At 46.2% G+C, this 27673-nt stretch overlaps 1 protein-coding gene across 4 annotated transcripts in view; it reads right to left on the bottom strand.

The window, feature by feature from the left end:
- LOC119168046 (uncharacterized) overlaps positions 1-27673 on the bottom strand; it is a 231120-nt gene that overhangs the window by 168920 nt on the left and 34527 nt on the right. For all 4 annotated transcript variants that reach the window (XM_075866380.1, XM_075866381.1, XM_075866382.1 and 1 more), the window contains 3 exons: positions 24604-24651; positions 17064-17111; positions 5430-5477 (listed from right to left, as the gene is read on the bottom strand). In XM_075866380.1, coding sequence (XP_075722495.1) covers positions 5430-5477; positions 17064-17111; positions 24604-24651 — 144 coding nt within the window. The remainder of the gene's footprint in view (positions 1-5429; positions 5478-17063; positions 17112-24603; positions 24652-27673) is intronic.

The raw sequence follows: 27673 nt of genomic DNA, 5'->3' as shown, positions 1-27673 counted from the left end.
TTTTTAAAAGTACCAAGCCAACATCTCACTGGTCCTTTGGACGTATGGGAGTGGTACGCGTTTCGGAAAGCTGGCAAATAATGTTGATTGGGGTTTTCAATTCCTCTGTTGCTGTGCGTGGCTGGTGGTGGGTTAAGTGAATATTTTTGGGTATGCGGTTTTCGGAAGCCGGCAATTACACGGGCCTCTTCCTTTCGCTTCGTGTCACTGGCGCATATGTTGTTGGCTTTCTGGAGCTTCGTGGTCCCAACCGAGACCTCGAGGCAGGCTGGATGAAACGAATCAAATTGAATGCAGCGGCTGGTGTGCGTTGACTTCCTGTCAGCGGGAAACTCCAAGCCGTTGCGCTGTCTTGACACCTGGACGTCGAGAGAGGGCAGGCTGTAGTCGCTTTCCCAATCAGCCGTGAATCGTAAGACTGGGTGCATGAAGTTTAGATGCTATTTGAAGCTTTGAATTTCAGACATCTTCATCATACGAAAACAATCGTCCTTATAAGGACGAAAGAGCTTCGATCATGGCCAGAAGGAGCTGAATACTTTCTCTTCCATGTGGTCTATAGTCATGTTTGCTGTCGTGAAGAAGACGGAAGCTCCCAGCGTGGTTCCATTGTTCTGCATGAAAATTGTTTCTTTGCAGATGTACGTTCTAGACAAGCAAAACTGCAACAGAGGGCAGAGCTCGTCAACAGCCAAAGGAGTCATTTCTCTCAGGCTTGCGCCATTCTCAAGCGCAGCACAGACAGAGGACACAGCTAGAGGCAATGGCACAGTGGTAAACGATGAAACAACGTCAAACTAGACAGGCTCTCGTCATCATCGATGCTCACCTCTGACGTAAGCTGCACGAAGAGGCTGTAGTCACGGACATGAATTGGTATCTTCCGAGTTAGGAGGGCAAAGATTTGGTGTAGAAAGTTCGAGAGGCCTCCGCACGGAGAGGAAGTGAAGTCTTCAATTTGTTAAAGGGAGACACGAGGCTTGTGATTTTTTGGTAGTCCATTAGAGCCCGGTGCGTATCCATTATGGCAAGTTATTCGCAGGTAAAGTGTTCTTAGATCTGAGTAATGCTTGAAAATTTCCACGAGTAGCTTGTTTAACGGTGTGGTTTTGCTTCGTTGTTTCCTTTCCTAGTTGCTTGTATGCGTGCCCTTTAAAAAGAAGTAAAGTCTTCCGTATGTAGTTCCTGCTTTCCAAAACCACTATGGAATGCCTGGAAGACGCCGCTGCCACGTAACCTCAGTCCGCCTTGAGGAGGAAACCAAGTCGCTTCCGAAACGTCGGGTGTACGTATTTTCACGTACTTCACGTATGATTGGAGTGTAAATCATTTCCGTGGCAAGGGCTTCACATGACTGCTAGGTACAAATCTTGGAAATTCACTGTTCAAGTTTCGAAACATTTTCTTCTCTTTATGATTATGGTGGTATTATAAAGTTGTAATAGAATGAGGGCTATAATTATTTTGTGTGGCTAACGGTTACAAACACTCCAAAGGAAGTCAAGAGAAGATTTGTGAATGGGTTTTACTTTCTAATTCATCATTCACAAAGCTTTTTGACGGGAGTGGTCAGTAAAACTGTAGGGCTCAGACCAGCATTGCTTGCTGAAGACCATACAAAGCTTTCTGTGCTTACCAAAGCGACTGAGTTTTTATATGCGATGATTTAAATGAGGTGCGCCTTGTTAGATACCACAATTCGTTTCTGCTGGTAGTCATTGATGCGACGTTATAGTTTACTGCTATCTCAATTTGTCTGTTATCTGGCCATCGGGTGCGTTCTGCTCTTTTGACTTAGGGTCATCTTTCGATGAATCGCCACGAGGTATTTGTCAGAAGCCACTCACAGTTACACTTTTATTTGCGTTGCCTCTCACACGCGTGATTTCTTTTACTCCTTTGTTGCAGGCTAGCTGATTAGACTCAGCGTTTCGCGGTAGTCTTCGCTTTCCCGGTTCAATTCGTCACACCCAGGTTAGACGGAGGCAGGTTGGCGGCGAAGGTACACGCCACTTTCTTTATTTTATGAACAGACAACACGTCCAGTCGGAGCTTCTCTCGTTACGTTTTTAACAAAAGCAAATTTTGACTGAACGCCTCCCCGTTTTCATTTGTCTCAATCGGTTTTCAGAACACACAGTTTCTTTTTATTCAAATTAACATGCACAAAAGACAACTAATATCATCTCATTATTCGGGCAGCGTGAGCAGCGTGCGTTTCGAGCCAACCTTGCGCCCAACAAAGTGAGCGCGCAAGAAACAAAGCAAAGTAAGCATCCCTACCGTATATTGACACATATAATCAGCCAGACCACTGCAACTGACCACAAGGTTATGTCTCCGAGAATGAAACAACGCGCAGGCACACCATGATATGTCAACTTTTCACGGCACAGGGATGCAGCCTTACCTGATTGCGATGACAACTGGTGTGTCTGAACCTATTTTGCGGAAAGGTGACCGTTTGTTTTTTGAACCAGAACGGGCGCGCATCAACCCTCAAGATTGAAATGCCAATTTTGCCACCCTGTTTCCCGTTTGCCATAACCGATTAACAGAAGACAGATTCGCAGAACAGTTCATCACGCACAAACACGTATTCTCGTTTTTAAAGACGATAGTCTTTCTTGGGGACCTTCGACAGGAGAATTTTTGTCTGTCTGTCTGTACATTTATCTGTTTGTCCGCCCTAACGATACCTCAAACGGCACCAAACGGTCAACCCCGTCCGCAGCGTCCACCAATGGTGCTCAAGGTTTAGCGTTCATGGTTGTGCCATTGTCAATTAAAAAGCAAAAATTGTGCATATCTGAGGTGCCATAAAAACGCGTGTATGATTTGCACGTCTGCCTTTATACTAGAAGAGGCACACACAAGTATCTCTAAGCACTGTAGCGTTTATCGCGCTGCGCTGACAGTGCAACGGGATGCTCAAGAAGGCGTTTCCAACGCTTTGCTACGACAACAGGGTGGTGACACCTGCCTGTCGCTTTGCATTCTACACCTTATCACCTCCGAGACTGGCGCGCATCTTTCTTCGTGGTCGCGCACGCCTTCGTTTTCGAAGACAACTGCCAGATAGCGCTCGTGTCTAACGTGCCTAGATGCGCTTGTTCGCCTCCGCTACACGCTTAAGGCACTCTAGTGGAGCGCCTTCACAATACCATTCACCCATTTTCTTGCGCAAAACATTACATAAACATTTTGTTCACTCTCTCAAGACGCAAGACTATCGTCTTTCGACGACATTTACAGTTTAACATGTATATTCGGGTCAAACTTTTTGTCTTGGTGCTCTGGTAAAAGCAGCTAATGGGCTAGGTGGTCGATGCTCACGAGTTCAGGAGAACAGAATACGTGGGCACGTGGCCTGCGCTTTGCGGCGGCTGCCTACAGCGCATGACAGCTAGGGCGAACATGATTGCGTTGGCTGCAATCTACTGATGAACAATGTAACCAATAATTACCAGTGCACAAGCGCTGCTAGATTATGCTCTGGTCTCGCAATGGGAGATGTCACTAGAAGCGAAGATGCTTCTTTTAGCTCCTCCTGGATGGCGTAGTAAGCAGCAGTGGCGTAGCGCAGGCCGCAGGTTCGCGCATTCACTCTCGTAATGGGTGATAGTGTTTTTCTAATATAAAAACCTTCAGAAAGCATTGAATTACAGTTTTCTGCTATTCTACCGGTATCTCAATGATCTTGGTGGAGCTGTTTTTTTTCTATAATGACGTGCATACGAGACTGCCCATAAACAATATCGGTTGTGGCGATGTCTCCACCCCTCTCCCCTTTTGATTGAGTGGCACCAATGCACATCATGTTGTACAATTTCGCTATAACATTGGGTACCTAATAACAGTTGAGGTAAATTGCTTGCAAAACTAACTGTGGACATTCACTTGCTTGTGGGCTGTCAAGCTCAAAATTGCAGAGCTAAAAGTGAAGAGCAACCAAGTACAATGTTTCCACTAGTAAATCTATTCAAAGTTTTATTGCAGTGAAAAAAAATAAACGTTCCAATGAAAATGCTCGCGTGGAGATCAGCCGTGCATTTGCCGGGAAAATCACGGAAATATTAGCAAAAAAGCGATGCAAATATTCGATTCAGGCGCTCAAGATTCATGTTCAACTCGCTTTAGGTACGATTATGTGACTATAAAGAAGCCTTCACCAGACTATCGATTTCTCTGAAAAAGTGTGCAATGTAGGCGATAACAAAGATGATGACAATATGAAAATTTTGTGCTAAGTTCTGCATGGTTTCGCACACAGAATCACAAGAACGTCGCCGCTAACCGCCTAACTCTTTTCTTTATTTCTTCACGGTGGTCACTCCAAGTAAGCACGTTTTTTTCAATTTTTTTCTCGTGAAACACGTCAGCCCATCATGTCAAATTTCATTAACACATAGTTGACAACTTTGAACAATCTTGCAGAAATGACGCCATGTCGTCTCGATATTCATGTGACATATCACGTCTGGTTTCTTTGGTCTGCCATCGTCTTTAAGTCGTGCTAGATGCTGTACCCGAAATATTGTTGTGCACATAAAAGTATGTGCAGTTCTTATTAGTTAAAGGTGCGGAGAGCATGTTTTATAATTTCTATATGACCACTGAAGAATATATACCTGTACTTTGACTCAAAGGGTCCAGCATATTCTCAATGCATAGTGGTCACGTCATCTGACCACCCCATATCTTTTGAACAAAAATTGTGACTTTTTGTTGCGTGCATGAAAAAAAAATCTGCGAAAAATTTTGCCAATATATCAATAAAACTTTCCGACCGAAAATGACGTTCCGTGAATGAAGTAGTTGAAGAATAGTAGAAACGTGGATGGCCTAATTGTGTCTCTCGTTTTTCTTGTGTATCTGTCTTTTTTCCCTTTTTCTCAATTTTTTCCCTTTATTGCGTATGTTTCTATGATTGTCTATATTTTCTCTTTCTTTAATACATTTATCTCACCCTCTCCGTATTTGTCATGCACTTCTTCAATTTTTTTCTTTTTTGTCTCTCTACAGTTTCCTTTTTGGAGTCCCTTCTCCCGCTTCCTTTCTTTTCTCCTGAGTCTAACGTTTTTCCTGTTTGACACTTTTTCTTCTCTGCCTCGTTGCTACAAGACATTTATTAACTCTTCATGCTATTCAAGCTCCAATAAGTGTAAACCACGTTTAGAGGATTTCTGTTGACAACTTTGGGTGCTTTTTGACATACACTTTCACAAGGGAAACTAGCACTTTTACATAAGTTACAACAGTTGGATAACGGATTTAATCAGCATTCGTATTTCATAAGCAGTGATATTTTCTATTGTCTCGTTATGAGACGACAGAACTGTTTGGCAATCTTAGAGTATGCCCATGTATTGTAGTAACATTGGCACTTCGAAAAGCTATGTGCTTATGTCTGATTTTAAAATACTTGCCTGATGAGCAATAGGAGCCGGAAGTTCAATCATTCCACCTGGAAGACGCTGCGAAATCGGATAGCAGAAAATGAGATAATTACAAAAGTACACAACCACAATCTTTAAATGATTGGTTATATCAGGAACGCACATTTAGAGGAACGAGAATATATTCCTTTATTTTGCTAAGGCGTGTGTACTGCCCGACGTTAACCTTCATACACCTGGAATGAATAAATAAGTAAGCCGTGAGCACTATATATATATATATATATATATATATATATATATATATATATATATATATATATATATATATATATATATATATATATATATATATATATATATATATATATGTGTGTGTGTGTGTGTGTACTGAAAAATGTTTCCAATGGGCCAAACGTTATTGGGAAGAAAAGGACTCAACTTAGCCATTGCCTTATTTCATTTCAAACGGTTTAGACGGGTGAACCGGTCTTCGTCAGGGTTTGTGAACAAGTGCGACGCTATGTGAACATGCTGCATAGACTTAGTGTTGCATGAAGGAAAGGGGAGAGAACGACCAACTAGTGGTGTTTTATATGGATGACATGTTCTGTGTCGAACATTTCTCTTCTTCTCATTCGCTGGAGCAAGAAAAAGAGTAGAGAGAAAGACAGAAGGCAGCGAGAGGCCTCATTCAAAGTGCTGCACGGGTCGCACGTATGAGCGGAAAACACATAACTCGGACTGAAGAATGTAAATATACAGGCTAGAACTCAAAAAAGTAAAAACAAGAAAAAAATAAAATTGAAATAAAAACGGGGGGAGGAAGGAGAAAGAAAGAGGGGGCAGTGCGGTTTACGCGGCGCGTCATTGAACCTCGTGAAGGGACATTGTTCGTGAGCTTGGGTGGCAGGCAATTACTTGTAGGGAAACACGGGACTCCAGCAGAGAGGGCCCGGATCCGGCCCCTTCTGTGGTCAGTTAGGAAAAGGGAAACGAAAAAAGGGTGTTTCGTTTTCGCTGACAGTATACTGACACGTTCCATACGTGGGTGGGGGGGTCAGAATTCGGGGCCAAGATGGTCAAAGCACACAACGCCGTTTGAGAAGTAAGAGCTAAATCTAGAGCCAATTGTCACGTCGCTCCAGGGGTGTCGACCAGGTTTATTGACGTCTGAGCAACAGGGCTCTAACCAAGCGCGTCGGATGGGCTTGTTTGCCAGAATGAGTGCCCACACGCACTCCCTTCTTTTTTTGTGGTGTGAGCCTTCGCCTTGGAATACGACCCACTACTAGAAGTAGGTGGCAATATTCTTGCTCAACAAAAAAAAGAGCATCGTTCCGATGCTTTAGAGTTATGAAAAAAAAAAACCAAAACAAAGTAGCCTAAACAATGAAAAAGGGCACCAATAATCAAATGTACACGCGATAAGTTCACCAATGAGGAGGAAATTGTCGGAGCACATATAAAAAAACACAGGAAAAGTCTGTTAGGAACGCGCAAAATAAGGCTTCATGCGCACCACGTGAACTACGTCACAGGTCAGTTGTCTTCGTTGTACCCATCGTGACGACGTAGCGTACGGAACCACTTCGTAGTTTACGCCACTCACGCGGCATAATAATTTATACGGACCGAAGTATCTGCTGAGCAACTTTTCGGAGAGCCCACGGCGACGAACAGGGGTCCAAATCCAAACTTGGTCTTCCGGACTGTGAGATACGTCATTGTGACGCATATTGTAACGTCGTGCATCGACCTGTTGCTGCTGACAAATGTGTAACCGGGCAAGCTGGCGAGTTTCCTCAGCATGCTCTGCAAATTCTTCTGCGTCAGTAGTTAGTTGATCGGCGTCTTCACAAGGAACCATCGCATCCAGCATCGTCTGAACTTCGCGGCCGTAAAGAAGGCGAAACGGTGTAAATCGGGTTGTTTCTTGAACGGCGAAGTTATAAGAAAACGTTACATAAAGCAAAATGCGATCCCATGTTTTGTGTTGGACGTCGATGTACATGGAGATCATGTTTGTGTCTGTCTTATTCAGACGCTTGGTTAAGCCGTTGCTCTGCGGATGCTAAGCAGTCATAGTGTGATGCCTAGTGTTCCTTAGTTTAAAAACTTCGTTAATAAGCTGTGCAGTCAACGCTGTTCCTCTGTCGGTTATTACTGTAGATGGAGCACCGTGGCGCAGAACAATGTGGCACAAGAAGAACTGTGCTACCTAAGAAGCCGTGGCTCGTGGTATCGCCTGTGTTTCAGCATAGCGGGTCAAATAGTCAGTTGCAACAATGACCCTTTTGTTGCCGTCGGACGATAAAGGAAATCGGCCGAGAATGTCCATGCCGACTTGGTCAAATGGTTTGTGGGGTAGATTGATTGACTGAAGTAATCCAGCCGGCTTGCTTGGTGGCGACTTTCAACGCTGGCATTCACGACACCTTTTGACGTACTGCTTCACGCTTGTCGAAAGTCCTGGCCAGTAGTACGCCTCACTTATTCTGGGGAGCGTTTGCGAGTAACCTAGATGACCAGATGTGGGCTCGTCATAACACCCGAAAGGACTACGTCCCGCGTGTCCTTCGAAGCGACGAGAATGGGCATTTTTTTGTACAGGACATTAACTCAGAGGCAGAAAGACGTCACGACGCGAGATAGATGGCGAGGTATAACGGCGCTATGACCCTCCAGATAGTCGATGAGCGGTTGAATCTCTTCATCCTCTCGCTGGCGTCTGCTCAAGTCAGATGAGCTAAGGGCACCCAGGAAACCGTCATTGTCATCTTTTTCTTGATTGACTAAAGGTATGGGTGCACGCGACAGTGTATCAGTACTTTCATGCTTCCGTCCAGACTTGTATACGATGGTCACATCAAATTCCTGTAGACGCAAGCTCCATCGGGCCCGTCGTCCAGAGGGATCACGTATGTTTACCAACCAGCAGAAGGTATGGTGGTCCGTCACCACTTTAAATGGACGACCATAGAGGTACGGGCGAAACTTGGTAATCACCCACACCTCTGCGAGACACTCTTTCTCTGTGGTCGTGTAATTCACCTCGGTACGGAACAGTAAGCGGCTGCCATAAGCTATGACTCGTTCTTTGTAGTGTTGATGCTGGACGAGCATTGAGCCGAGGCCAATGTTACTGGTGTCAGTGTGCACCTCTGTGTCAGCATCATCGTCAAAATGTGCAAGAACAGGGGCTGACTGCATCCGCTGTGGTAGCTCGACAAAAGCAGCCTGTTGCTCGGTAGCCCATACGAACGGTGTGTCGTCGCGTGTAAGGTGAGTCAAGGGTTCCGCTATCTTCGAAAACCCTCTAATATACGGCGCTTTCTGGGCACAAGCCCAGAAAGCGCCGAACATTCTTTTTGTCTGTAGGATGCGGAAATGCGGCTACAGCGGCAAGTATATGTCGGGGTCGGGTCGGACTCCTTTCGCGTTGACTACATGGCCAAGGAATTCGAGCTCTTCATAACCAATGTGACACTTCTGCGATTTGAGTGTAAGTTCTGCTGATTGAATAGCCTGTAGCACATTCCTGAGGCGGTGATGATGTTGCTGGAAGGTTTCAGAAAAAACGACATCATCAAGGTATACGAGAAAAGTTTGTCACTTCAGACCAGTAAGCAATGTGTCAATCATTCGCTGGAAAGTTGCGGGCGCTGAGCACAAACCAAAGGCAAGGACTTGAAATTCATACAGGCCATCAAGGGTCACAAAGGCCGTTTTCTCGTGGTCTCGCTCGTCAACCTCAATCTGCCAGTAGCCGCTTTTTAAATTCAAAGAGAAAAAATAGTGGGCGCGGCGTAATCTGTCTAACGAGTCGTCGATGCGTGGCAGCAGGTACACGTCCTTTTTAGTCACGCTGTTCCGCTTCCGGTAATTGACGCAAAAACGTAGCGTTCCGGCTTTCTTCTTGACTGGGACGACTGGAGAGGACCACACACTGTAGGAAGGCTCGATGATGTCGTCGTCAACCATTTCTCGAATTTGCGTATGAATGGCTTCTCGTTCCTTCGCTGACACGTGGTAAGGCTGTTGGTGTACTGGGCGGGTGTCGTCGTAAGTAATGATTCTGTGCCTAGTGATAAAAGTCTGGCGCACTTTAGAGGAAGTAGCGAAGCATGACTTGAATTAGAGCAAGAGTTTTCGCAGTGCTGTCTGGTTTTCTGGTGTGAGGTTGGGATTAATATCGATATTGTTTAGAGACGTATCGGCGGCCTCCAATGCGTCTGACGAGAAGCAGATGGGAACGATTCTTAATTCATCTGCAAACGCTGACGAAGTGCCACGGAAAAGGTGTCGGTGTTCGTTGCTGAAATTTGTAAGGAGCAGTTGAGATCGGCCATCACGTAGCTGTATGATACGCCTAGCCACACAAACACCTTGAGTCAGCAGGTGTTCAAAATTACTTTCTGCAATCGCTTCAACAATTCGCAATTCACAGCATGTGACGTCGACTATAACACTGGTTCTTGGAGGAAGCGTTATACTTTCAGCAGAAACACGAAGAACGTCGGCACGTTGTTGGTCGTCCTGCTTTTCGATTGCTCGGTCGGCTGAGAAGGTGATGCAATTCTCTTGAAGATCAATGACAGCTCCATACTTGTGCAGGAAGTCAACACCAAGAATAATGTCGCGTGAACATTCACGGAGCACAAGGAAACTTGCTACAAAAGTATAACCGCAGACCCGACCTCTACTCGTGCAGGTTCCAAGTGGAGAGACGGTGTGGCCACCAGCCGTTCGAATCACGGAGCCTTGGCAGGGCGTGATTACCTTCTTTAGTAGTCTGGTCATTTTCCCGCTTAGTATCAATTAGTCAGCCCCGGTATCAACTAAAGCAGCTACTGCATAGCCGTCCATCAGCACCGGTATATCCAGAGAAAGCCGCACATATCGCTCAGTCGAATCTACACCCTTTCCTGTTAGCGTCGATTGGAGGTCTTCAGCACGTCGACTGCCAGCGACCTCACCTCCAAGGGTCGCCTTCGTTAGTTTTCCCGGCGGGGACTGGGGGACCGTGCACCAGCATGTCGCTGGGGCGAAGATGAAAAGCACCTCGGCGACAGCGAGCGTGACTGCCGTTCAGAATGCGGTGGCATGCGCTGTTGAGCCAGGTAGTCTTCAATGTCCCGGGGTCACTGGCCATAACGAAGAGGCGCTGAATATACTGAAAAGCCATGCAGCCCGAGGCGCCGTTATGGACACTGGCGGTACAATTGGTTCGCTTCACCGCGGTGGAAGCACAGAGGTCGGCGAGCAGGAGTGCACCAAACATATGATTCCGAGGCGAAGCGCGTCTGTCGTCAAGGTAGTGTGCTGGTTATTCCGCAAGATGTACAGGACTGGCGTAAGAGGAGTGGGGGCGTGCGTGTGTTCTCGTCGTACCGTAGAAGCTGCGCCGACTGAAGTGAAACCGTAGGACGTGCCTGAACAAACAGCGGGGAAGAGGAAGCTGGGCGCTTCAAGGCTTCCGCATAGGTCGCACGGTGGTAGTCAACAGGGCCGGGTGTGGCTTTATCCAGACTCCCAGGGTCATGAAGGGCATGATGCAGCTCATCCTTGGCGATGCTTGCAATGGAACTCACAGTAGGTAGTGGTGGTGCGGCAGCCTTTTTTCAGCTCATCGCGTACTATACAGCAGATAAGGTCGCGCAGACACTCGGTGTTGCTCCCAGTAGTCGTGAGAACTTGAGCAGTGGACCTGTTTACTTGCCACTCATACAGGGTGGATCGATGCTGAAGCATCTTTTCCATCATGACAGCTTCGGACAAAAACTCGGCGAATGTGTTCGGAGGGCTCCGTAAAAGGCCAGCGAAAAGCTGCTCCTTGACTCCCCGCATCAGGCGACGCAACTTCTTTTCCTGTGTCATACTCGGATCAGCCCATCGAAACAGGCGCGTCATATCTTCCACATAGGTCATGACAGTTTCATTGGGCATCTGGATGCAGGCTTGGATCGCTCGCTCCGCTCGTTCGTGGAAATCAGCACTGCTCTAAGTATCCAACAGCTGGCGGCGGAATTCGGGCCACGATGTCGAAACGAAAGCTCGATGGCGTGCCCAAATTCACGGGGAGACGTACACTTCGTACATTGAAGACGTCCTTGCCCTTTGCCACTGCGTGAACTCGGCGATTACAGAAGCTGATCGTGTTCGCCACATCTTCAGAGGGATAGGCCATGTCGCGTTTAACGCTCTGGCTGTTAAAAACCCCACCACCGTTGAGGACGTCATCACGACATGTCAGCATCTTGATGAACTCCAAGCCATTCGATTGCACCCAGACTACCCAGACGCCAGTGACAGCCGGCCTTTCTCAGATGCGGATTTGCGCGCGCTGATTCGCACTCTGATTCGCGAGGAACTTCAAGCGCAAGGGTTGTCATGTGCACCCGCCCCTCGGCCTCACTCTCAATCTGCTGGTCTGCGCGACATCATCAAAGAGGAGCTCTCATCCATGGCTGGCGCTCTCCCATCGAACACTACGGCGCCACCAACACCACCCATAGCGTATGCACAAGTCGCTGCCATGCCACCCGCCTTGGTTCAGCATGCGCATCCTATTCCTGCGCAGTCCAACGTGGCAGCGTTTGCACCAAACTTGCCTGTCCCAGCGCCAGTACCAGCGCCTGTGACAGCTCCAGCACACTACGCCCCTTGGCGCTCGCCTCGCCCAATATGTTACTATATTGTGGCATTCGGGGCTATATTTCACAATTCTGCCGCAAGCGCCAACAGGACGAACGCCATCGCTACGATGTTTACGAAAGGGATTCGGAGCCATCCCAGAACCAGTACCAGTTACGCCCTACGACGCGTTCCTTCTCTCCGACTTCTCCACTCGCCCCTTCTATCCCGGACGCCACCAGTCCCCTTCACCTCTACGACGCCTCAACTTCACCTCAACCGCCGGTCCCCTTCACCTCAACTACCACTCGGAAAACTAGCTGGTGCAGTTTTTAGAGGGAAAGCTGCGTCGCTCGAACAAATACCAAGACCTCCAGAGGGCCCAGCCAACTTGTTATTAGTGTTTGCGGAAGGGGTACCAGTTCAGGCATTGGTGGACACGGGGGCTGCTATTTCTGTTATTCATGCGGATTTGTGTACTCGTCTACGTAATGTTACCATACCTTATACTGGCACTCTCTTACGTAGCGCAAATGACTCGCAGATATCGCCATCAGCACAGTGCACCGTTAGAGTTTTCATTCATGGCACCCGGCATCATATTCAGTTTGCCGTGCTGGATTCTTGTGCTTTTATGCTCATTTTAGGATGGGACTTTCTTTCTGATGCTGGTGCTTCCATCTCTTGTTGACAACGACTCATACATATGCGAGAGACGGGTGATATTTCCCCGAAATTATCACGTGACTGGCTACGAACATCCAATGACTTCTTTGTGCCACCTAACCACGAGCACGTTATCACGGTTATGTCTGACTCTATTGACCACGGTGACGTCCTAGTCAGTCCATCAGCCCGTTGTCTATCCAGAGGGATTGCACTTTCATCGAGTCTTGTCCGCTTCTCCAACGCACCGCATTTCTCGCAGTACTGAATATCACCAATGAGCCGTCTCTGCTGACCAAGGACAGTGTTGTAGTTTCCGGCGTGGACACACAACCTATCTCTGTAGTGGCTTCGGATACCAGTCTGGTGGAATCACGTTCAATACCAACATATGCTCCGCCCACTACGGCTCTCGTCAATACCATCAGCACGGATTTCACTCCCCCGCAAGCAGATGAAGTACTGGCGTTGTTGTCTAAGCATAAATTTTCTTTCGACGTACATTCCACTGCTCTAAGCCAGACTTCTGTGGTGGCTTATCGCAAACACCCCGACGGAACTTCTATTGTCCGCCGTCGACCATACCGTGTTTCTTCCTGCGAACGCGAGATCATCGACAAGCACGTTGTTGATATGCTCAAGCGAAACATCATCCGCCCCTCCTCAAGCCCTTGGTCGCCACCTGTCGTTCTCGTAAGAAAAAAAAAGACGGTTCGGTGCGATTCTGCGTTGACTACCACGCATTAAACAAAGTAAACAGAAAAGACGTATATCCCTTGCCTCGCATTGATAATGCCTTAGATTCCTTACAAGGAGCGGAATAGTTTTCGAGCCTTCACCTGCGCTCCGGTTATTGTCAAATTTCAATGCACGAGGATGACAAGGAAAAAACTGCCTTTGCCACACACGATGGGCTTTACGAATTTAACGTCATGCCTTTCGGCCTCTGCAATGCACCAGCAACGTTTGAACGACTGATAGACACTGTATTGCGTGGCCTTAAGTGGAAAACATGCTTATGTTACTTTGAAGACATCGTCATATTTTCTTCAACATTCGAACAGCACTTGCAGCGCCTGGATGAAGATCTGACGTGTCTCGCAGCTGCTGGCCTTCAGCTCAACACCAAGAAGTGCCACTTGCCAAGAAGTGCCAAGAAGTGCCACAGCAAAAGTATTAATGTACTCGGAGATTTCGTCAGCAAAGATGGAATCCGGCCTGATCCCGACAAGATTACCGCCGTTCTTCACTCTCCGGTGCCTCAACGCGTCAAAGAGCTCCGAAGCTTTCTTGGCCTTGCGTCGTACTTCTGGCGCTTTATACGAGACTTCGCCACCATTGTTGCGCCACTTCACCAACTCCTTTCTTCGGCAGCGTCATACGTATGGTCGGACGAATGCCAAAGGGCCTTTGACACCTTGAAACGTGCCCTCACGTCTGAGCCAGTGCTTTGTCATTTCGATAACGCCGCACCCACTCTCCTCGATACTGATGCCAGCGGACACGAACTCGGCGCTGTACTTCTGCAACGAACAGAGCGTTATGACGAACATGTAATCGCATACGCAAGTCGCACCCTCACAGCAGCAGAGAAAAACTACACAATCATCGAGCAGGAGTGTCTCGCCGTTGTCTGGGCCATCCAGAAGTTTCGACCATATCTTCACGGCCGCCATTTTACCGTCGTCACTGACCACCACGCTTTGTGCTGGCTGTCGACGTTGAAGAATTTGTCTGGACGTCTCGGTCGCTGGATACTTCGTCTCCAAGAATACGAGTTTGACGTTATCTACTAATCCGGGAAGAAACACAACGATGCCGATGCCCTTGGCCGCTGTCCTTTACAATCTTCATCAGGCACTCCTGGCCTGTCGCCAACTGTGAGTGAACCCATCAAAGTGCCTCCGTCAGTTCATTCACTCGCCGCGGTCGATTTTCTTTCTACCTTCAACCACGACACGTTTGCATCCCCCAACGCAGCGACACTTACTGTCGCTCTATAATGCAGCGCCTTCAAGGCTCCTCTCGTCCCCCCAACGCTCGCGTCAATCGACAGCCGCGGAACTTCAAGACTGAAAACTCAATCCTTTACCGCTTTGTCTTCCACCCCGAAGGACAGCGCTGGGTTCCTGTTGCTCCTGTTCCCTAAGGGCGCAGATTCTGGAGGCGCTTCACGATGACCCCAAGGCTGGTCATCTCGGTTTTCAAAAAACCTACGAACGCATCCGCAGTCGTTTTGCCTGGCCTGGCCTTTCCAACTGCGTAGAGCGATATGTTGCGCCATGCTCGCTATGCCAACGCCGCAAGCGACCCACTTCCTCCGCGGCCGGTCTTCTACAACCTCTTCCGGGTCCTGACGCTCCCTTCGATGTCATTGGCATTGACCTCTACGAACCGCTACCAATATCAGCTAGCGGCAAGCGCTGGATTGTGACAGCAGTTAACCACTTAACAAGGTACGCCGAAACAGCTGCACTTACTTCAGGATCAGCAGAGGACATTGCCACATTTTTTCTGGAGGCAATCTTTCTAAGACATGGTGCACCACGCATCTTATTGAGCGATCGCGGCAAGGCGTTTCTCTCCAAACTACTCGAACAAGTCCTCCACGCATGTAATACGATTCATAAGAAGACATCCAGCTACCATCCACAGACTAACGGCCTCAAAGAGCGCTTCCATCGAACTTTGACCGACATGATATCTATGTATATCAACGCCCACCACACCAACTGGGATACCATCCTGCCATTCGTGAATTTTGCGTACAATACCGCTACGCAGCGCACCATGGGCTATTCGCCATTCTTTCTCGTCTATGGCCGTCAACCAACATCTCCGCTCGACATCTCTTTTTTTGACGTCCATGTGAATTCGTCATCGTCATCGAGGGAGCACTTAATCTCTCGCCTGGCCGATTGTAGCCGACGCGCCCACCTCAATACACAGGCAAGCCAACAAGAGCGGAAGACTCGCCACGATGGCGTTCACCACGTAGTTCACTTCAATACTGGAGACAAAGTAGTGTTGTGGACACCAACGCGGGGTCCCGGCCTGTGTGATAAGTTTCACTCACGTTTCATCGGCCCCTACGCTATAGTCGAGCAGACGTCTTCTGTAAACTATCGAGTAACCCCTGTTGTCATGCCTCCCGACGGCCGTTTTCGTGGTACGGAGGTTGTTCACGTGTTGCGCTTAAAATCATTCGTGCGCCGTACACAACCGTCATAAACAGCGGCCTAATTAGCCACTTCCGCGCGAGGGGGAAATTAGTGTAAGCACAATATTGACAACGTTTGACCTTCATCTTCTTCATCTGTATATAATCATCATCACGAAAAACGTCGTCTTCGTTCGAAGGGTTGATCAGGCGATTCGGCCCAATAAACGCCGTCAAAACTCCAGCGCTGCTACTGTCTTACAATATATATATATATAGAAAAAGAGAGTGAGATACTCAGTTTGTATATTTTGTTCATTTCAAGAATCATTTTTCCTAAAATGTTGGATAGAAGTTGACGTTAATAATTGTTTGGATAATTAAAATGAGTTAGTAACTTTATTGAGGGTTACCCATCCATATCTCTCTGAATTGAGCAGATCTTGTTTTGCTCGCCGTAGATTGACGTGGTAATTGATATTAATAAAATGTATTTCTTGGTTACACTTTGGTCATATATTCTTCCTTCTGTGTAGCAGTTATGGCGTACACAACTGTGTATGCGAACTTCTAAGGTGCATCACGCGCTGCGTACTTCAAATGGCCTGAAATTCGGTGTGCCCAATCCTGCAGACATTCTTAGTGAACAAGCATTAATCATTCAAGTTAATGTTGCCGCATAATGCTGCACTTGATGACTTTGCTGGAGACACTACCAAGTTAAATGATCGTTCGAGGGGTAGCGTTCCAGGACCAAGGTGAAAAGTTCTATTTTTTGCGCTCGCAATACATAAAATAAAAAAAAACTATGCAAACACTTAGGGCCAAACAGTTCATTATTTTCATGCATCTATGAAACCTGACTGGTGGAAGGCAACTAAGATAATAAGCTACACACTAATTACTTTGAATACCGGAACTCATAAAACAACACATATTTTTATTTTCTCTCTTGAATAGTAATCACGGCTTCCTTGGAATTATGCGACACAAATTTATCGCGTTTCTGAAAGTCCTTTTAAACTCATGACTGAAGGGTATATACAAAATACACACATACAGTAACTGATAGATGTTTATCAGCCCTCGTTTCGTCTCTTCTCGTGTCACGCCTTGTGTATGAACCTTATTGCGGCACAGTCACATAAAAGTTGCACTCAACCTCACGTTTTGCCCAATTCGCATTACAGGAAAATACTCACACGAACCGGGCGATGAGAGACAGGTCCGAGACCTCTGGTGGGGTCAACCTAAAAATGAGTTACTAATGAAATAAGGAACCAACAACACATGAAAACAAATATCTCAACAATATTGGCAGGTGTTTAATGATTATTAAAAGCGCATTAGTTGTGCAGTTGTCATCTTTCCTATTGCAGATTTCACAAATACCCTATGCGCAGTTTCGAAATGCCTCTTTTAGAACAGTTAAACATCGAGACAAAAACAATTCAAAATATTGCTATTTTATGTGCTGGTAAGTTTTATTAGGTTTTCGGGGGTGTGTTTCAACTGTGCAGAGAATGTTCAAAAAACGTGACCTACCCTGCTTTACTGACCTGGTGCTTATTGTCCCTAATTGTTACCTCTACACTGTACTGATTGCTGTCTACCCTTCTTTTGGTGTTTCATTCAGTGACGTTCACGCATGCATTCTGTTATTTGTAGAAATATTTCGCTTCCGCTATTTGTGTTAGATAAAAAAATGTTCTCTGAATAATAAAGCTAAACAAATTGTTTGTTGAATATAATTTCAGATTAAAGAGCCCCTGAAACACTTTTTGAAGGATAATGAAAGTAATTTGCTAAAAAAGTTCATTACCTAACAAAGTCAACGACGTGAAAACTTTAAGAATGTGTCCAGTATGAGCGGAGTTACAAAGATTTGTCACACGCTGCAATCGCATTCTCTTATCTCACATCCCGACGAAAGCGCTGGAAGCTAAGCAGGAAGAGATAGGAGGTGTAAACGAAAACATCACTCGCGGCTCGCGACCTCGAGCACTTCTTTGTTTTTTTCTTTGAATACTCATCTTTTTCAGGCGATCACGTGCGAACGCGTGGACAACTGACGGCGTCTCGCAGCGACCTCTGTAACAAACGAGAGCGCCATGTTCAAATCAGCCAATATTTGATAGATGATTGGCTTACTACGAGTGATTTTTGGGCTTATTCAGTGATTTGTCGTGGGAAGAGAAAAATTAATTCTAGCTGACTTTGATAACTTATAGGAAATTCCAGGCAGGCCAAGGGATGCGCTATAGTATTTGGCTCGCGTGTTGTCTGGAGCCTCTAATACCGATCGGCAGCGTTGTCCGACCATGCTCAAAAAGTGTTGCAGGGCCTCGTTAAGGAAAGTAATTCTTTGTTCAAAATATACTTCCTAAGAAAAACAAAGAAATGACTAAAACATAAATTTTTCCTGTTTAGAATCTGTAAATATCACTGGCGCTCAAGTCTCTAAGTTGCGTGCTCAGCAGATAAATTTTCTGTGCGTCAGCGCCATGCGATGGAGCCAAGTGGTAAATTGGGTGAAACTAACCTCATACCGACAAAGCTCGCTGATTGATTGATTTGTGGGGTTTAGCGTCCCAAATCCACTATATTATTACTAGAGACGGCGTAGTGGAGGGCTCCGGAAATTTATACCACCTGGGGTTTTTTAACATGCACCCAAATCTGAGTACACGGGCCTAAAACATTTCCGACAAAACTCGCTCGGATGGGGCCATTTTCTGCTAGCAAAATATTTTATGGACGTTATACAATAGAAGCGTACACATGGCTTACATGTGCGCTACCGTAGTACACAGTGGGAGCACAGTTACATGCTTCGAAACAATGACTACTGTCTGCGAAGACAATAATTCTCTCATGAAAGTGCTTTTTTCTCTAATTGTTATTCGAAAAGCCAAATTGTCAACCGGTTTGAGAGAAAATTATTCTTCACGCACAGATAATGTGTCAAATTTGTTCATTGAAGCGAGTTCTGGGATTGTTTACACCAGTGATATTGCTACTACATGTAGCCTACAGCAATTTATATTGTCAATGCGCTTGTGTGCCCAACGAAGAGGATTACGGTGTCTTGGTGCTCGAGCACGGAGCCAGACTGGCCATGCTGCAACCGCTCTTGCGAATATATTTTGTAAATATATTTGCAATATATTGATTCGTTCTTCACGTAACATAATTGGCGGAGGTCGAACGTTCGCCGTTTTCACCACGCAGCTCTGCAGTGGCCGCACCCTCACAATTCCCGCCATGGCTTTCAGTGATAACCAGTCGTCTTCTCGGCCTGCGGCTTCTCCGACAATCTTTGTTGCGGTCCCACACCCCGTGAACCCAGGACGTTCTCTGTGCAACCTGGCATTGATATCGACAACCAACTTCGCCTGTGTGAACGAGTAAGTCAAACTTACCGCTGGGACCCTACAATGATGCTCGCTAATTTTCTCTTCTATTTGGAAGGAACCGCGCGTGTATGGTAATAAACAATTGAGTCTGGACTCACCAGCTAGGACACGTTCAAGTAGAACGTGTCTTAGAAGCTACGCGACATCTTTGAAAACCATCATCACGCAGCTGCTAGGCAGGAGGTGGCTACCCGAGTCCAGTCACCAACTGAATCATGTGCGTCTTATACACAAAAAGTTCTTGCTCTTTGCCGGAAAGTTGACGAGGCGTGGTCTGAAGTTGACAGGGTTGGTCATGTTTTCAAGAAAATTGCAGACGACACTTTCAATTTGCTAGTCTGCACCAACGTCTTGACTATCGACTGCATCATTCAACAAGGCCGCCGTTTCAAAACTGATAAAAGCCGTGGTGTGCGCCCTCCTTTTTCTCGTTTGCCGAACATGGCGGCTACGTCTATCTCCTCCATTTCCGCCGCCACACCGCCCTTTGAGCAGAGTGCTACGGCGTATCATTCGACGGGAACTTGAAGCAGCAAGTCCTGCGCCACTTCAGCCCTCTCCTTTCGAGCACGCAACGATACCAAGAACCCCCACTGTCTCTGTTATTCAGGTGGTCGTGCGACAAGAATTCGCATACGTCGGGTTCCCTGTCGCCTGCCTTGTCTCTCGCCCCTCCTCCAGACTTATGCCCATCAATGCATCTCGTCGTGACACATTAGTTTCTCCACGACCTCGGTACCCCACGGATTGGCGGACTCCCGACGATACACCAATCTGCTTCTGGTGCCACCACGGTGGACATAGTTCCCGCTACTGCAGTATGGACGTCGCCACATAGGAACTTGTCTTTCCCACCTCATCGCCCATATGAAGATTTCCGCTTTATTCACCCAGCCGTACGGATTATGCTTTCGATGCACCTAACAGCCGCCTTCCTGCTCATTCTGCGTCCCCACAACGCTGTCGTTCTCCCTGGTCCCAGCCAAGCCACCATCCCTCGCCGCACAACTTTTCATCGCACCCGACGGAAAACTCGACCGTGCAGCTCCTGGAGGTAGTGCGGCATCAGCTCCGTCTGAACCAATCCCTACATTCACGGTTTCTACGAACAAGAATCTTATTCATGTGCACGTGTACGGTATTTCTCTGGCAATCAGCCACCCTCATTCGCATTTTATCTTCCTACTACAACATCTTCGACCACCGACCGTTCGTCCAAACATCTTTTGTCAAGTACCATATCAACACAATTGATGCTGCTTACATTCACTGTCGACAGTACCGCGTGTCCGCATCAGAGCGCCAGATTATCCAAGCGAAGTGAACAAGATGTTAACGGTAATATTGAGTCCTCATCAATCCCATGAGCGTGACCCGTCGTCCTGCTTAAAAAGAACGATAACACAGGGTATTTCAACGCTGATTACTGGCATCCAAATCGAACTACGATAATGGACCTATGTCCTTTGCCCCCGTATTGATGACACTCTCCATCGTCTTCATGGCGCACACAACTTTTCATTCATCGACCTTCACTCGGGTTAATGGTAGATTGAGGTTAACGAGAGAGACCAAGAAAACACTACCTTCTACACTCCCGATGGCCTGGATCAATTAGAGTTTATGCCCTTCGGTCAATGCTACGCCGCAGCCACGTTCGAACGTATGATGGACTTTCTGCTACATGGGTTCAAATGGTCAACATGCCTGTGTGACCTAGATGACGTCCTCATATTTGCATATACGTTTGAGACCCACCTTGAGCGTCTGTCAGCTATTCTCGACGTCTTCCGCAATGCTGGCCTCTACCTAAACTTCTCAAAGTGTCACTTTGGCAGCGGAAGAATACAGTGTTGGGCCATTTTGTCAAAGCTTTTAGTGCGCGGCGAGACCCTGGGAAAATTCGTGCCGTCAACAGTTCCTCTTACCGCAATCCGCCAAAGCTATCCGGAGGTTCGTGGCATTCTAGTCCTACCTCAGGCGGTTCATGAAAAACTTTGAAGCAATTGCCCAACCACTTACCGATCTTCTGAAAAAGGGTGTCTCATTTTCATGGTGGTCCACTCAAGCTGACGCCTTCTCTCGCCTCATCATACTTTTGACGACATTCCCTATCCTGGCCAACATTTATCCATCTGTCCAAACTAAGGCCCCAATGGATGCCAGTGGTCACAGTGTCAGAGCCGTTCTTGCCCAACGCCAGCAGGAACATGACCATATTATCGACTATGCTATGCGCACCTATTTCATCACGCAGCGAGAATGCCTTGCTCTTTCCGGGTGGCCTCAAAAATTTCTCCATATTTGTATGGCACTCACTTCTTTGTCATCACCGACCACCACGCACTCTGCTGGCTTTCATCGTTGATATATCCCACAGGTCGACTTGGTAGCTGGGCTCTGCGACTGCATGAATACACCTTTGACATACAAGTCTCAACGCCTGCATCAGGCGCCGATTGCTTTTTTCGCTAACCAGTTGGCGAATCAGCCACCGTACCTAACAACGACGCCTGTGTGTGCTCGGTTTTTCAACTGATATACATAGCTGACGAGCTACTTCATGATGCAACCTTACGAGCTATAATCGAATGCCTCGACTCCTCTCCATAGAACCGATCCCATCGCTTGTTCGTACTCCAGAATGGTAAATTGTACCGGCATGACTTCCATCCAAACGGTCTTGTTTCTCCTGCTTGTTATACCCAAACACCTCTGCTCGGCTGTACCCCACGAACTTTACGATGTTGCTACTGCTGGTCACCTCGGCGTGTGCCGCACGTACGACCGGATTCGCCGTCACCTCTATTGGCCAGGTCTCGCACACTCTGTCAGAAAATATGTCATGACGTGTGAGGAATTTTAGCGCCGCAAAACGACGTCGACGCTTCCGGCTGGGTGCCTTCAACCACTCGACATTCTTTCTGAACCTTTCTTTCGCGTGGATTTGCGCTTACTCCGCCCTTTTCATTTGTCTTTTGCTTGCAATAGATGTAGAGCTGTGGTTACTGACTCAGCCGCACGCTACACCATCACACGCGTCCATCACACAAGTTGTGCCCCAGACGTTACCGATTCTCTTCTACGTGGCGTGATCTTGCATCATGTGGCTCCACGCCAGCTGCTCACGTTCCGAGGCCGCAAATTTCTATCGGGAACCATAGCGGACATCCTACGCTCATGAGCAACGCGCCACAAGCTTTACCACCCGTAAGCAAACGGCCTCATGGAGCGTCTGTACCAAACCCTAACCGACTTGCTTTCAAAGTACATTTATTCAGACCACTCTGACTGGGACCATACGTGACATTTGCGGACAGTATTTCACACCGTGTCACAGCTGGTTACTCCCCATTTTTCATGTTGTTCTGCCGCGAAGCCACATTACCCTCGATACCTTCATTCTGATGCCAGCAGCTCCGACCACAAAATATGCTTTGGATGCTGTCATCCGGACCGCCCACGCACGTGAAGCCACTCGTGCTTGCTTTCTGGCCTCCCGAGAAATCCAATGGCGTCTGTATGTTTTGCCCGGTTCGTTCGTTCTGCTGTGGTCTCCGACCTGGCAAGTTGGCCTGTCTGACAAGCTGCTCTCTCCGTACATAGGACCATACAGAGTGCTTCGTGTGGCGACTCCCGTCACTTATGAAATTGCTTCTGCTGCCTCGTCGTTTTCATCCACCCCTCGGGCCAGCGAAATCGTACACGTCGCTCTTCTGAAGCAGTACCACTCGCCCATTGATGTTGACGTCTGGATGCGCCGAGTTGGCAACTTTGCCAACTGAAGTTCTGCTACATGCAGGCTGCTGCAATGCATATTGTCAATGTGCGTGTGTGCCCGACGAAGTGGATTAAGGTCGCTTGATGCTCGATCATGGAGCCTGACTGCACAGCGCTGCAACTTCGCTTGCCAATACATTTTGTAATTATATATATGAAATATACTGACTTGTTACTCACGTAACAATATTAACAGAAATAATGCTTACGAGCAGTCATTTTGACTGTATTTAGGCAGCAGTATAACAGCGAGAGTGACAGTGATGGTGAACTATCACCTGCTAACTCAACAGCAGGGAGTTGTACATCACGTCCCTTCAAGTTAAATTATTCTTCTACTCTCGTAAGGCAGTCTACGTGCACGGTGTATCGTCTTTCAGCGAGAGAAAAATTAATGCATGTATTCTTGGGCATTGCTTGTACAAAAAAAAAACATGAACAACTGTGGACAATATGCAGCACAGTATGCCACCAACTCGCTTGCGCTTGGTTAGCGAAGCGTAACTATTCAACTATTCGAGCAATGAAACGTTCAGTTATGTCTATAATTCCCGCCTCTCTGCTATGTTTGTTCTACTGCAGCGGAACTTTCTGAATAGCGTTGGTTTTCTTTAAATTTTCTGCATTGTCGAAATTTCACCATTTAAAAAAACATAGAACTCATTCTTGTCAATATTGATATTTCCATCCAGCTGATCGAACATGCAACATCACAGCACAATGAATTGCGTCGGCTCAGCAAGAGTTTGAGCATAGCTGTGACAAAAACGCTACTGAATGGCGTGTTATGTGATTTTGTTTTGTTGCAAAACCCACTGTCTGGTTTTGACAGCACAAATAATAACGGTGTGTTACGTTTGCACACAGTGCCGTTGATAAACATTTGGAACCGTACCACACCGATGACCCTACCGACTAGCGGCAAATCCACGAAAATTGCTTCGTTCATATGTCGGAGTGCAGTTTTCCTTATACGTCAATGAACTGACTGCATCTTTTTGTAGCAGGCGCAGGATTTCGCAGAGCACAATTTGTGGACTGTAAGTGAGCGTAATATCAATAATTAGGTGGTGAGCGTGTATGAATTCACAATGTATATCGGCATCATATCCACTTCAGTGCGTTTTATGAACTCATCCTTTGAAAACCGTACGCGCCGTACGTCCGAAATTACTATCTGTATCTTTGCTAACAAATCGGTTGATTCTCATCAGCGTACCACCTATATGTCATGCGCATTGTGACCAGGCTGTTCAAGAGGTGCAGCAAGATTTGGGCAGAGTTACATCACGTCGCGTACGAGAACAAGTACGGGGGCGCTGATATTATTTTTAATGAGGATTGGCGCGTAGCGCTTCAACATCCGTCATTTATGATCTTCGTGTCTTTCTTGAAGAATTAGTGGGCCAGTTTAGGACGTGCAAAAACCATTGCACCCTGTTCGCTGACACTTTTGTTTTTTTTTGTCGTTTCGTGTTTGGCATGTATTGCAAAAAAAAACAGCTTGTTTGGTCCTCAAAGTTTTCATAGTTTGAATACAACTTACCGGAAATCTGCTAGGAGAGCGAGGTGAACGATCTCGGGGTGACCCTTGCTGCAAAACGAAAAAAATGCATACACAGTGTTTGTGAACTCGCTTTTTAAGTCACAGGACGATGATAAAATATTCGCAATTAACAGTACCACTTGTTCCCAACTCTATGACTGTGAATGTTTCAATCCACCTGCCATCGTGACACCAATGATACGAGATATAGAATCGCAATGAAAACTTCATTGCTTCAATCGAGAAAGGTGAAACAGCACTACACTATAAGAACTGTGGAGGGCATCACAAGAGTAAACAAGCAGAGTTACTCTTCAGAGTGTTCTTCAACTCTCGCAAAACGTCAGATAGAGTGAAATTTATTTTCACTCTGTATGAAATGAGAAAGTTAAACTGCTATCTAATCTGCATCGCTTTGAGTTAGTGGAATGTCCATATACTCTTCAGGCATGAAAGAGTAAAACGCGGTTATACTTCTGGGGCACGAATAAAAATCTCATTTACGAAAGAATTTTCGCGTAAGAGAAACTTTTTTGCGTAAGTCGATTCACGAAACAAAAAAAAAAAAACGTCGTAAGAGGCCATCGTTGTCACATCGGCCGCTCCAATAAAGCGCGCTGTGACTGCCCGGGTACATGTCAGAGTTGGTGATGCAGTTGCTATATTTGCTTACGTCACCGGAAAGTGCACGTAAGTGGATTCACGAAAAAAATCTTGCGTAAAAACAGCATGAAAAGAGAAAATTTCAAGAGTGGTCCGGACCAGTCTTAGCAACAATGTGGCTATTTATAACCCACCACCGCGGCGGTATACTTTGGTGCCTAGACTAGTTTTGAGTTAACTAACGCCTATGAAGGGCTGCCTGATAACTGCTGGTGCGTTTTTATTTCGGTGTTTTGAGCTTCGTGTGTTGTTTCCCTTCAACATTAGTGGAGGGTATTGACAACCAACATCGTCCAATAGGTTCGAAGTCGCAATAATTTAAGAATTCTATTGGGCGTCAAAGGCGTAAAATTATGCATGTAAATATTTGTGGTTGCATGAAAACCAATGCGCTCCGTGAATGGTCGGTGCATTCGAATGCGGCCCGGCACAGGATAAACCTTATTTGTTATGTTGTTTTGTTGCGCCGTATCTCATCCAATTAAAAGTACGACTTGATATCCTTGCCTCATTGGTGTAAATTACCACCAAAAAGGTTAATGTGAGCATATTTTTTGCACGCTATTGGAAATAAAAATGACAGCAACTATTTAGTGAGTGGTTCATAAAGCTTGTGCTCTAGTGTACTTCGATTGGCTCTAACTGTCCAATGGGTGCGACCTCGGAAATACAGCTATCGACTTTGGGGCGATCTGGAACGGCGCGTACTTTGTACACCAAGGCGTATTAGGGGTGTGCGTGATTAAGCATGGAACCACAAACAAATCAAGAATTTCAACTTCACTGTTCAGGAAGCAATATAAACCGTGATAATATGACAAGCAGTCGAAACAAAATGACCTTAGTAACTTTAGGTGACACCGGAGTTATGCAAACCCTCTTGATTCTGGAGCAAACCTTGGCGAAATTCGTCCCCGCGACAATTACCAGCCGTTTACCTTGGCGCATGAACATCATTCAAAGGTAGAGCGACCCACTGACATGTATATTGTGCGACGCAGCAACCACTTGACCTGGGAATAATTGCATTGCGAAGGCGAATCCCACGTCGCATGCTCTGATCGAAGCAGACGACAAACGCGAGCAGACGACGAGAAAGGTTGGTGAATTCGGTCCATGGTCTTGATTACATTTGAATACGGGGCACAGCACGAGGAATTAGCACTACACTTTAACCACACATATATACAGTCCAACTGACTACATTGATTTGTAGAGGCGTTAGAGACAATTAACAAAAAGAACAGCGTTTCTAGCCCACCCCAGTGAATGTCGGCGCTATGTAAGGCACTTAGAACTCTAATATCCGCGTTTTAGCTTCGGATCTGTGTAGTGAAATAAGAGAATGATATCTTGTTCAATTGGCCATTATTTAAACTAAACGCAAACGGGTATGACGTATGCCTTATATAAATATTTGTGTTTTTCGCTACAACCATTGCACGCGGTTGATGCTGCCGTAAGCCAACCGTAGGGTACGGATACAGTGGAGATTTGTGTATTTAGTCGTAGAACATGAACAAGAACCTGAACAAGAATGACCAAAAATATGTCCAAGGTGATGAAAAAAAATGTAATTGCTTATAGTACACTTCAGAAGCGCGATGTTATGTACGAAGAAGTGTCTAATCACTTAGGAAGTCGGTGCAAATACTGTTCATATAATCGGTTGCACTAATCTTGTTTTTAAATGCGAAGCATTTCTTAACAAACTTTGGCGACTTTGAGCGTATCTATCTATCTATCTATCTATCTATCTATCTATCTATCTATCTATCTATCTATCTTTCTATCTATCTATCTATCTATCTATCTATCTATCTATCTATCTATCTATCTATCTATCTATCTATCTATCTATCTATCTATCTATCTATCTTTCTATCTTTCTATCTATCTATCTATCTATCTATCTAAATAGCCGCCTACAACTTTTAGCTATCCTGGCTGTTTAAATAATGGTATATATACCAAGCTTGGTATGGCATAACATGACTGTATGCAAACATATTTGACCAGTCATAACATGAAAATCATGACATGTATACCCTGAGTCTCATTATTTACATTTCATGGTCTCCTGCTTTTTAAGTGGTTTCGTTCATATGACATGTTGCAAAACTGGTATGGTATAACATGATTACATGTCGAACTCATTGGAAAGACCCTTACATGAAAATAATAACATGCGTGTCATGTAAACCCAAGAGTACATGACACACTCATGATGCGCTCGCTCTCATTTTATTAGCGTCAATTACACGAAATTTGCTGTTACGGTACGTGAATGGATGACGAAGGTATGTGACTGGTGCAAACATGATGATCATGAGATGCGTGTCATGTAACAAAACATGACTACATGCCATGCTCATAATGCGCTCGTGGCCGTTTTGCTAGCGTCACA

This window comes from Rhipicephalus microplus, chromosome 6, assembly GCF_043290135.1.
Source record: "Rhipicephalus microplus isolate Deutch F79 chromosome 6, USDA_Rmic, whole genome shotgun sequence".
Classification (NCBI taxonomy): Eukaryota; Metazoa; Arthropoda; class Arachnida; order Ixodida; family Ixodidae; genus Rhipicephalus; species Rhipicephalus microplus.
This window is presented reverse-complemented; position numbering and strand designations above follow the sequence as displayed.